Source organism: Theropithecus gelada, chromosome 9 (genome assembly GCF_003255815.1).
Source record: "Theropithecus gelada isolate Dixy chromosome 9, Tgel_1.0, whole genome shotgun sequence".
NCBI classification, from domain to species: Eukaryota; Metazoa; Chordata; class Mammalia; order Primates; family Cercopithecidae; genus Theropithecus; species Theropithecus gelada.
This window is the reverse complement of record NC_037677.1, coordinates 60,799,247-60,811,535: the sequence shown is the minus strand read 5'-3', so window position 1 is coordinate 60,811,535 and position 12,289 is coordinate 60,799,247. Positions and strand designations below refer to the sequence as shown.

Sequence of the window (12,289 nt, the reverse complement as noted above, 5' to 3'; positions counted from 1 at the left end):
ATGAAGTTCACGTTACTTTGCTTCTTGCAAAGATGAGACTATGCTTTTGACTATCGTTAACCCTTATCCTTTAAAAAAAAAAAAAAACAGTGGCTGGGCACCGTGGCTCACGCCTGTAATCCCAGCACTTTGGGAGGCAGGTGGATCACCTGAGGTCAGGAGTTCTAAACCAGCCTGTCCAACACGGTGAAACCCCGTCTCTGCTAAAAATACAAAGAAATTAGCCGGGTGTGGTGGTGGGTGCCTGTAATCCCAACTATTCGGGAGGCTGAGGCAGGAGAATCATTTTTACCTGGGAGACGGAGGTTGCAGTGAGCCAAGATCACATCATTGCCCTCCAGCCTGGGCAAAAAGAGCAAAACTCCATCTCAAAAAAAATAAAAATAAAAAAGTAATATTTGTATGTTCTTTTTTAATTGAAAAATTTATACAATCAATAGAGACACAAGGAAAAATAGGTATTATTCATAATTTATTCTCAATGTTAACCACTCTCAACATTTTAGTATTTGTACTTCCAGGATTTATTTAATATATCTTATCTTTTTTTTTTTTTTTACTATGTTAAAAATATATTTAACTCTCATTTCTTAATTATGCCTCTTTTGCTTCTGGGCAGTATCTAGAACTGACTTTCATCTAACCTGGAGATCCCAGGTATTATCTTCTAAGATTGCTTAGTTCTAGAATCATTTTCTGACCTTTGGCCATAGTATTCTAAATTTTGTAGCTCCTGACCTTACATCCTTTTCTTCCTTATGTCTTTCAGATCCAGGTGAACTTGAGAGAATTAGAGACAGCTGCCTGGTTCAGTCATGATGAGGTAGCCACAGCCCTGAAGAGAAAGGGCCCCTATACTCAGCAACAGAATGGGACTTTCCCATTCTGGCTGCCCCCTAAGTTAGCCATCTCCCACCAACTGATTAAGGAGTGGGTGGAAAAACAGACCTGTTCTTCCCTGCCTGCTTAGCCCAGACCAAGTAACTTAGATCACTCCTTGGTATTCCTGAGGGACAAACTAGAGATCAGTTGACAAAGAAGTGACAAAAGACAAGCTACAGGACCTCAGAAGGGCAGAGCAGAGGGTGAGCCTACAGTAAGACACTTCTATCAGCAGTGTTAATGGAAGAAATTCCTACCAATGGGCAATCAAAAAAGCCAGTGTGAGAAGAAAACTGATGAGCTGTCAACTGTCAAAACTCAGGGGGAAGGCGGAAGCATTAGTTTGGATGTAGGCCCTTGTTCAGTCATTTTCTCCGAGGCCTTGGAAACAAACATCTTTTGGCATATGGCTTGTTAATGTTGTGTTTACACTAACTGCCAAAATGTGCCTGTTGTAAGTTTGGTGAAAACTTTTATCTTAGTATTGAAAATATATAGCAAGTTTCAAGTCATTACTGAGTTACTTGTTACCCTTACAGAATTAAGAAAAATAGCACAGTATAACATATTTAAATTCATGTACAGGTGCATTCTAGTTACATGTACATGGTAGTTAAATAAAAGTCATAATTAAGTCATTATGACTCAGAGTACTTTATAATAAACCAGATGCCATGAGGCTCTGTTGAGGTAGTAGAATCTCAATGGGACTCCAGAGAGTAAGTCTTTTTTGCTGTTTTCAGCTCTGTCACATGCTCAGTTCGTGACCCAGGGAAAAGACTCCCGCTTTGCCATGCCTGTTTTCCTAAATAAAACAGTTGCTGGCATTTGCACATCCACAATGTGTTGATTAACTTTAACAAAGGGATTGGTGGAGATAAACAGATGCCAAACCTGACCTATTTCTTAAACTTTATGGAATAAACTAAATTTAGGATTTCTCATCATTCATATATGATGCCATAAGGGAGAAGAGATTATTTGGGGAAAATAAAATGTCCACACCTTTGTTCTGATGTCTTTTTCTGTTCTATGAATTGAGAAAATTTTACAAGGTGAGAATTTGGGGGTAGGGGAAAGGATCCCTATTGGTGACAATTAAACAATTAAGTCCAGGTTTCAAGTCAGTGGAACAACTGAAGCAATGTGCAGGAGAAATGTTAGAGGCCTTGCTGAAAAGAGGAAATAATCATATCTTCAGAAGATTCTAGGCACTAATTTGTGATTAAAGACACAAGCTCCAGAGACCCTAAGGTTATTTACACGTCAAAGTCCCATACGACTAAGTTCCAAAGTCCCATAGGACTAAAGAGATTCTAGAACTAGAAAAGTTAAAGCACTGAATTTCCTTTTGATCTCAAAAGGTCATTGCTCTCTCCACAGCCAGCAAACCATCATTGCTTTGGGGAAATCAAAGTGCCTTCATCAGGAAATGTTGAGGGATAATATGTGATGGGACTTGATTGTCTTGTTAGATTGGCAGCTTGCCTTTACCTGGGCTGAACCCAGCATGCAGAAGGGTAAAGCACTCACAAAAGAGAGGTTCTGAGATTTCTTCATATCTTGCAGTTAGAAGAAAACAGTTCAGGGTCCATGTGTATTACCATCTCCCAATCTTTTCTATCTCTATGTGGGTGTGTTTGTGAGCACATGTGTACACATCCCCAATCTGAAAATACTGATAGAAAGGGGAGTGTGCGGAGTTCCTGGTTATGAGTTTCCCAAACTTACCATGGAGTAACTGTTTGTTTTTTGATTAATGTGTTTTTGGGAAAGAAAAGATGAGAGTGGCTAGCAGCAGGAGCTGCAACATTGAACTTTGCTTCTCAGTAGTGAGTGGGAAAAGAACTTTGCTGTAGAACTCCAAGGATATCTGAAAGCTGAGGCAGAAAAGAACAGGCTTGGGATACTGAAAATGGCAGATAAATAAAAGAAACTTTGGTACAGGGCCTACCTGACCTGAGAATATATATGTGGGCAATGAATTATGAAGGTGCTAAGGATAAATATAACTCATCTGGGTCCATGATGCAGAATAGAAAAACAGGTGAAAGTCAGTCAGCCCTGGTAACCAGAATTTTAAAAATTTTCATTTATATTTTTGCCTGTCTATCACCCCTTCTCTACCCAATATTTAATCCTCAATGAAGATAAACCTAATGTACCACAAGTGCAATGGGGGGAAACCTTTTTCTCATAGTTGAGCTGGGATGGCATTCTGGACCCCATTTTTAACATGAGAAATGTAGCTTCAAAACAAACAATAAAAATATATTTAAAATAATTATTATTTAAAATGTTAAAATGTTGCACAATATCATCTGATGTGTTACTTTAGTCAGTGTGTAACACTTACCCTCTTCCTTAGTTCACTTCAGTGAACACTAGGAAGAGAAAGGATTGGAGTGGGGTATGGTATATTTAGTATTTATTTATTTATTTATTTTTGAGACGGAGTTTCGCTCTTGTCGCTTGGGCTGGAGTGCAATGGTGCAATCTTGGCTCACTGCAACCCCCGGCTCCCGGATTCAAGCTATTCTCCTGCCTCAGCCTCCCAAGTAGCTGGGATTACAGGCACCCACCACCACGCCCAGCCATATTTAGTTTTTATTAGTTTGTGATAGTAAGTTCTCAAATGAGAACTCTACTACACCATTCTCCTAATTCCTGCCTTGGTCACTGGAGAGGGAACAGTATGAATCTACTTCCATTGTTTTTACTTGGATAGGGTAAGATATAGTAAGGGCATCTCTCTGCTGCATGCGATAATAAAGAAGAATCCAGAGACCTAGATTATAAAAACATGGTCAATATATGGAGCTGTCTGTAGAGAAGACTTTTTTTTTTGCTTTTAATGGTGAATTTTATGATATATAGATAATGATTTATTTTAGGAGGAATATGAGAATCATTTTAATAAACATTTCATCTTAGCAATAGATATATCAGCTATATTAAATATCAAACCAATTAATTAATTAAAACAATTAAGTATAGTATCAGGTATGAAATGTCCAAAATAGGCAAATCCATAGAGACAGAAAGTAGACTAGTGGTTTCTAGGGGCTGGGAGTAGAAGGGAATGAGAGACTATTAGTGAGTATGGGGTTTCTAATATTCTAGAATTAGATGGTGGTGATGGTTGCACAATTTTGTAAATATACTAAAAACCCCTGAATTGTATAAAGGGTAAATTTTTTGGTATGTGACTTATATCTCAATATAGCTGTTATTTACAAGTAAATAAGTTCTATATCTTGCTTCAGGTACATACATACATGTAAAAATTCACTGACTGTACACTCAAGATTTGTGCACTTAACCATATGCATGTTATGCCACATTAAAAAAATTGAAAAGAAAAAGTGAATGAGTTATCAAATCCAAATCTGTCAGCTTGAAATTTTGATCTGAGGATGAATAGCAGTAAGGGAGAAATTTAAATATTTAGAATTACTCCAAGGGTATATTGTGGTAGGCCATGTCCTTAGCACAAAGTGTGTGAATTTCATCTCAAAGTTGTCTAGGGGTTAGATTCTACCCTGCCGAGTTCAAAACCTGTCTGTAACCCACAGCTGAGATCACAAAGACTTGTGCCAAGAGGGCCACAATTCTCATGTAGGAGAAGTCAATCTGTAAAACTTGTAATGAAGAAACATTTTTACTAAATGAGTAATCTAAACTAGAAATGAACAGAATCATATTCAATATTTATTTAAAAAGAGAAAAGAGAAGCTAAATGTGCTGGTTAATTTTTCATTGGCTTACTTGTTGGTCTGTGATCGGTGTTGTCAGGCAGCTGCACTCCCATGCTTTGTAAAAGATTGGAAGCGGGTCCTGCCAGTCCAGCTTGGGAGCTATAGGATTCCAATATATTTGAAACCAGGTTCAGGTCCACATCTACTGGTGCCATAACAGATTCTCCTGTATCAGAATCTTCCTGATCTGAATTGTTGTCAGTAGTCTGGGATACAGGTTCCTTATTCATGGAGGGAAAAGAAAATTATGGGATAATATATCATTAGGTTGCATGGTGGTTACAATAAAAAGATAACTAAGCCACAATGTAAATTTGCATTCCAAATTAAAAAGGAAACTTCTTATCCTTGGTGATATAAACTGAAAATGAAGTCTAATAAGTTATATGGCTTAGCACAGATATTAACACTTGGTTCTAAAGATTATAAGACACTTCTCTCCAGGAAAGACTCCTGCAAATCAAATAAATCGCATGTCTATTTTGAAATAGCTCAAGGGCTAACAGAATTAAGAAGGTACATTTATAACTTGTCTAAGAGTCTTAAAAGAAAGAAACATAAAAGTGAATATTAAATGAAATAATAATGTAAATTTTCTTCAAAATGAAAGAAGCGAGTGTTCCTTTCTTTCCCAGTGAAAAAGCTTAAAAATGAAAACACAAGGCTTTGTGGTTGCAACCACAAAGACTCTAAATTGTTAGTTGGGCCTCTGATTCCACAAGCTGGGGAAAGGATTTGAAAGATTACAGCTCGATAGACTTTTATGTCCTTGCTACCCAAAGTGTAGTCCATGGAGCAGCAGAATCTCCATCGCTTGGGGCTTATTAGAAATGGAAAATCTCAGCTGGGAGTGGTGGCTCACACCTGTAATCCCAGCACTTTGGGAGGCTGAGGTGGGTGGATCACTTGAGGTCAGGAGTTTGAGAGACCAGCCTGGCTAACTGTCTCCACTAAAAATACAAAAATTAGCCAGGCATGGTGGTGCACACCTGTAGTCCCAGCTACTTCAGAGGCTGAGGCAGGAGAATCGCTTAAACCCAGGAGGCAGAGGGTGCAGTGAGCCAAGATCGCACCACTGCACTCCAGCCTGGGTGATAGAGGGAGACTTCCATCTCAAATTAAAAATAATAATAATAATAAAATAAAACAAAGTGATTTTTTAAAAAAAAGGAAAATCTCAGGCTTCATCCCAGGCCTACTTAATCAGAATCTATGTTGTAACATGATCCTTTGGTTTATAGTCACATTAAAATTTAAGAAATACTGCTGCTTTAGATAAATCTAATGTATGGTTTCTACTAGATTTTGACAATTCTGGAAGTGATTATAGTTTTAAAAGTGGTTTAGATGACCAAAGCAAGGGGAATTAACATTAATTAAAGGCCTATTGTAGGTTTTTCTGCTGTCTAATTTGGTTCTCATGTTAATTCTATGACATGAGGATTACTGGTTTATAGACACATTGACAGTGGACAGCTGAGGTAGACTTCAAACCCTCACCCATAAGACTCCAGGGTCCTTGCTCTTTCCATAATGCCTCTGTTTAGGATTAGACAGTGGTGGCATTAAAAACTAGGATGAAAACATAAATGGAAGGTGAATTCTAAATTTGGCTCTAAATTAGGGAAACATACAAAATAAACTGTCAAAACTGGAAAGTTATTTGGATGTTTAAGATCCTTTCTATTTATTTACTTATGTTATTTTGTTTTAATCCACTGTGGCCCAAGGCACAGTCTCAAAAGGTCTTGAGAACATGTGCCCTCTCTTTTTTAAAATCCATTTAAGCTGTAGTTTTTTAAAACTACTTTTGAAGAAAAATCTATTTAAGAAGTTGTAGTGTACAATCGCATTCTAATTTGAGCATATTATATGACCTTTTATTTTAAATCCTGATAGATAACATAGAATAAGTAATATAATGAAGCTTATGTTTAGGAAAATTAAGTCTATGATCCTTTATCCTACCAGAGTTAGGAAAACAATTAACATTCTTATTTATTTCAAATCTCACACACCAAAAAAAGAAAAACTATGATAAAATATGGTTTTAGCTATCTGATATACTAGACTCAGAAAGAGAAAAAGGTTAAAAACACACATACCACTTGCTTTCTAGTGGTGAAACTTTTGCCGATGCAGGTGTGTGCTAGTTCCTGGTCCATCTGGGCCATATATGACTTGAGATTATCAAGAGTTCCTTTCAGAGAAGCCTCTTCGCCAGGTTCGTGTGTTTCGAAGTCCAAGTCATCATCACTATCTAAACATTCAAATTCTTCCTCATCCAGATCATCAGAATCTGACTCATGAGGCCTTGGCCCTACATAGCCCCCAAGAAAGAAAGAGCCACTTGGTAATTATTATTATTATTACTTTTTAGTTACTACACATCTCAAAATAATTAGAATGTTACCCACAGAAAAAGACACATAGTCTACTTCACAAAAATCCCTTTTACAAATGGTAATGCTGTGCATTTAATGTTGTAGAATATGTGTGCATTTAATGTTGTAGAAAAGCGTACAGGCTGAGTCAAAAGATTCAGCTTTAAAAAAAGTGAATTCAATTAATTAAAATATTTTTCTTAAAACATTTAAAAACTACCTAATAAATGAATACATTTTGATGTAAACATTCAAGCCATACAAATATTGTCTCAAATCTCACACTCTCCCCAGAGGTAAGCATCTTTTAGCAGTTTCTGGGTATCCCGATCTTCATCTCTGCAGTTCTGTACATATATACATATTATAATGATTTTTTAATTGAGTTATCTTTTTCTTATTGATTTGTAAGTACAGTAATTCCAAAAAAGAACAATATAATATGGGAGCCAAGGTAAAACCCTATTTAAACACAGCATTCAGTCACTCTCAAATATTTAATGAGGCTAGGCGCAGTGGCTCACACCTGTAATCCCAGCACTTTGGGAGGCCGAGGCGGGCGGATCACGAGGTCAGGAGATCGAGACCACCCTGGCTAACACGGTGAAACCCCGTCTCTACTAAAAATACAAAAAAATTAGCTGGGCGTGGTGGCGGGCACCTGTAGTCCCAGCTACTCAGGAGGCTGAGGCAGGAGAATGGCGTGAACCTGGGAGGCAGAGCTTGCAGTGAGCCGAGATCGCGCCACTGTACTCCAGCCTGGGTGACAGAGCGAGACTCTGTCTCAAATAAAAAAAAAAAAATTTAATGAGCAGCTACTATATATGTCAAGCACTGAGCTAGGCAGCCTCTACAAAATTATTCATGGGTAGTAATTCATGGTTGAAAGCAACTCAAAACCAGGAAGAGAAAGCAAATATTTTGGCTTCTGAGATATCTAATAACCCAATGCTCTAGCAACAGCTATACGACTTACAGTTTCAAAATGAAAGTCAACATCACACCATTACTTACCTAAAATCTTATCAAAATAATTAAGAAAAGAATCTGCATCAAAAGTTATTGGAGCTTCAGAAGGTTCTCTGCAATATTAAAGGACAAAGACAATTTATTCTAAATAAAACTGTTTGAAACTTTTCTAAAGTAGTGCCATTCTTAGGAAAGCTACCAAAGATAGAATTTCTAAGGAGGCACAGCAAGAAAAATTGTAGTTTAAGTTTTAAAAATTCTTGAGTTTATTGGCCTTGAAGGACAACAGAAATGGGAAAGTCTGATAAATGAAAAGTAAAAATAGCATCTTGTTTATGTACATTTAGCTTATGCTGATTTAGGGACCTACCCACTCTCTAGCCCCAATAAGATATCTAGCATTAGCAAAACCATTATTTATTTGAGTTACTTTAAATAAAGCCTGTTCTTTTAAGGACTAAAGCTTAAAAAATAAACAAGAACATATCTTCCCTTATCCCTGCTTTCTTAAAGAGAGAATACCAAATATAAATTTAGATCTTTCATCAGGTTCAAGAGTATCAACACTAATAATGATATATGTGATACACAAGTAACAATTATTATTATTATTATTATTATTATTTTTTGCTCTCTCTGTAGCCCAGGCTGCAGTGCAGTGGCGCAATCTCAACTCACTGCCAGCTCCGCCTCCCAGGTTCACGCCATTCTCCTGCCTCAGCCTCCCAAGTAGCTGCGATTACAGTCGTGCGCTACCATGCCCAGCTAATTTTTGTATTTTTAGTAGAGTTGGGGTTTCACCATGCTGGCCAGGCTGGTTTTGAACTCCTGACCTCGTGATCCACCCGCCTTGGCCTTGTAAAGTACGGGGATTACAGGTGTGAGCCACCGCGCCCAGCCTACAAGTAATAATTCTATCTACCTGTTTTTCCTGTTACTTGCCAAATGTAATTTCACATTTCTGTTATTATTTCTGCCTTTGAGTTTTCAATATCCAATCTGTTTGCAGGGCGGGAGATCAGAGGTCTGAACTTGTTGAAAGCTAAATGTTGAGCCCATAAAGCTACTAAAGAGTAAAGTATATGGTTTCCCTGTGTGGTTCTGGATGATGGTTTTTAGGGTGATCTTTCTGGCTTATTTCAAGGATTGCAAAGGATGAGACTTCTAGAAATCTGACTTCAGATAAGTAAGTTATCACCATACTAGGCACAAAAAAGAAAGAAATCTGTACAACTCATTTACTCAAAAAAAAAAAAAAAAAGTGGAAATGGCAATGACTATGACTTCAACATTTGGGTTCTAACTATTTATATATTTATACTTTAACACAAATTACCGAGGCAGCTCTGCTCCCTTGTGGGTTGAGACTTTGGATATGAAAGCTTTCATGCTCTCTGAGACTTGAGTTAAGTCATAGTTCTGCTCCTTCTCCTCCTTGGAAATAGACTCTGATTCTTTTTTGCCAGCAGCTTCCTGCAGCAGCTGGTCCAGCTGGTCTGGTGAGAGATCTAACCACTGGTCATCTGAAAAAGAAGAAAGCATGTTGCCATTCTACATTCACATGATAAGTCCTCTTAGGAGAGGATCCTGTGAGACTTAGTAGAACATTTTAATTTTTTTTTTTTAACCCTTCCACTGTATCCTGGTCCATCACTTACCATCCTCTGGAGGAAGATTAGCTGCTTCTTTCTTAAGGTCTTCTATATCAAATGGTATTGTCTGTAATAAGGTTAAGATTTCTTCACCAGGGCTAATAGCAAGAGAACTATGAAAAATAAAAAACATGAGTATTTCTTCATAAGAGAACCTAGAATAGTAATCATAAATACATAGTATTTTAAAGTTGGAAGGGATTAGCTAGTCTAATTTGGGGAGTTTTTTTTTTTTTTTTTTTTTTTTAAGAGATGGGGGCTGGGCGCGGTGGCTCATGCTTGTAATCCCAGCACTTTGGGAGGCCGAGGCGGGCGGATCACGAGGTCAGGAGATCGAGACCATCCTGGCGAACATGGTGAAACCCCGTCTCTACTAAAAATACAAAAAATTAGCCGGACGCGGTGGCGGGCGCCTGTAGTCCCAGCTACTCGGGAGGCTGAGGCAGGAGAATGGCGTAAACCCGGGAGGCGGAGCTTGCAGTGAGCCGAGATCGCGTCACTGCACTCCAGCCTGGGCGACAGAGCGAGACTCCGTCTCAAAAAAAAAATAAAAAAAAATAAAAAAAATAAAGAGATGGGGTTTCATTGTTGCCCAGAATGGACTCGAACTCCTGGGTTCAAGTGATCCTCCTACTTCAGCCTCCCAAGTAGCCGGCACTACAAGTACATGCCAAAACACCTGGCTCTAATTTGTTTGTTTGTTTTTGACAGAGTCTCACTCTGCCACCCAGGGTGGAGTGCAGTGGCACGACCTCGGCTCACCACAACCTCTGCCTCCCGGGTTGAAGCAGTTATCATGCCTCAACCTCCCAAGTAGCTGAAACTACAGGCATGCGCCACCACGCCTGGCTAATTTTTGTATTTTCAGTAAAGATGGGGTTTCACCATATTGGCCAAGTTGGTCTCGAACTCCTGACCTCGTGATCCCCCTGCCTCGGCCTCCCAAAGTGCTGGGATTACAGACATGAGCCACCGTGCCCAACCTTCTAATTTGTTTTTAAGCATATTTTTAGGTTACAGATCCCTTTTTCTCAAAAAAAAAACTTTTACCAGGAATTCTAAAATATAGAAGGGCTCAAAGAAAAATGGCCTTGATTAAAGTGGAGGATAGGCCAGGCACGATGGCTCATGCCTGTAATCCCAGCACTCTGGGAGGCCAAGGAGGGGAGATCACTTGAGGTCAGGAGTTCACTTGGCCAACATGGTGAAACTCTGTCTCTACTAAAAATACAAAAATTAGCTGGGCATTGTGGCACACGCCCGTAATCCCAGCTACTCGGGAGGCTGAGGCAGGAGAATTGCTTGAACCCGGGAGGTAGAAGTTGCAGTGAGCCACCCCAGCATGGGCAACAGAGCAAGACTTCGTCTCAATAAATAAATAAAATAAAATAAAAATAAATCAAGTAGAGGATAGAGGCTCAGAGATCTACACAATTTGCCTTCCCTTTTGGCTCTGAAGCAGGCTCCATGGAACATCATTATGAAGCCACTGATCTCGTATAATTCTTTCTATACATATATGTATAGACAGGGTCTATATGTATATATATGTACATAGAAAGAGTTGTATTATATTAATAGTACATATACATATAAAAGACGTACTAAAAATACATAAAGACATACATATAACATATATATTTTATATATAAAGAAAAGAAGATCCAGAAGGAAAGTATCAATTAAAATTTATCTAGCATGTATTAAATGCTATGCTAACACTTTAAATACATTTTCTTATTGAGTCCTCTCATCATTATTATAGAAGGTAATAATCCTGTTTTACAGATGAGAAAACCAGAGCCCAGGGAAGTTCTATAACTTTTGCAAAGTCTGTACTACCCAGGAGGCAGAGGTTGCAGTGAGCCAAGATCATGCCATTGCACTCCAAGCTGGGCGACAAGAGAAAGGCTCCATTGGGTGGGGGCCGTGGCTCACGCCTGTAATCCCAGTACTTTGGGAGGCCGAGGCGGGCGGATCATGAGGTCAGGAGATCGAGACCATCCTGTCTAACACAGTGAAACCCCATCTCTACTAAAAAAAAAAAAAAAAAAGAAAAAAAAGCCAGGCGTGGTGGCGGGCGCCTGTAGTCCCAGCTACTTGGGAGGCTGAGGCAGGAGAATGGCATGAACCTGGGAGGTGGAGCTTGCAGTGAGCTGGGATCACGCCACTGCATTCCAGCCTGGGCAACAGAGCGAGACTCCATCTCAAAAAAAAAAAAAAAAAAAGAGCAAGACACAGTAAAAAAAAAAAAATCCTCATTCTTTAAGACTTAACTGAAATACCTCCTCCCTGAAGCCTTCCATTATCTTTCTTTTTTTAACTTCTCTGCTTCAACCTTTGTGAAAGTTTATTACCTTCTCACTATGACTCTCTTTAGCATTTGATATTCCACAATGATTTTTATTTTGCCTTTTGTTATGATTATTTGGGTTATTCTTTTCTCTCTCCTAGTAATGTTTACATATTAATAATACAGAGTAGAGACAGTTCCCCATCACCTACGTGATTTTGCAAGATATGCAAATGTTTATTCAATTAAAGCAAGTCCTTTATACAACTTGATCTGGTCCATTCTTTTTTTTTTTTTTTTTTTTTGAGGCAGAGTCTCTCTCTGTCGCCCAGGCTGGAGTGCAGTGGCCGG

The 12,289-nt window shown here is 38.6% G+C and overlaps 2 protein-coding genes across 6 annotated transcripts in view; one reads left to right on the top strand and one right to left on the bottom strand.

Annotated features, from left to right (window-relative positions):
• Window positions 1-1,886, top strand: part of NUDT13 (nudix hydrolase 13) — a 29,161-nt gene extending 27,275 nt beyond the window's left edge. For all 4 annotated transcript variants that reach the window (XM_025397532.1, XM_025397535.1, XM_025397536.1 and 1 more), the window contains one exon: window positions 770-1,886. In XM_025397532.1, the coding sequence (XP_025253317.1) occupies window positions 770-970 (201 nt within the window). In that variant the 3' untranslated portion in view covers window positions 971-1,886. The remainder of the gene's footprint in view (window positions 1-769) is intronic.
• A 2,685-nt stretch (window positions 1,887-4,571) lies between these two features.
• ECD (ecdysoneless cell cycle regulator) overlaps window positions 4,572-12,289 on the bottom strand; it is a 32,475-nt gene continuing 24,757 nt past the window's right edge. For both annotated transcript variants that reach the window (XM_025397522.1, XM_025397523.1), the window contains 5 exons: window positions 9,652-9,758; window positions 9,330-9,516; window positions 8,039-8,106; window positions 6,746-6,960; window positions 4,572-4,861 (listed from right to left, as the gene is read on the bottom strand). In XM_025397522.1, the coding sequence (XP_025253307.1) occupies window positions 4,631-4,861; window positions 6,746-6,960; window positions 8,039-8,106; window positions 9,330-9,516; window positions 9,652-9,758 (808 nt within the window). In that variant the 3' untranslated portion in view covers window positions 4,572-4,630. The remainder of the gene's footprint in view (window positions 4,862-6,745; window positions 6,961-8,038; window positions 8,107-9,329; window positions 9,517-9,651; window positions 9,759-12,289) is intronic.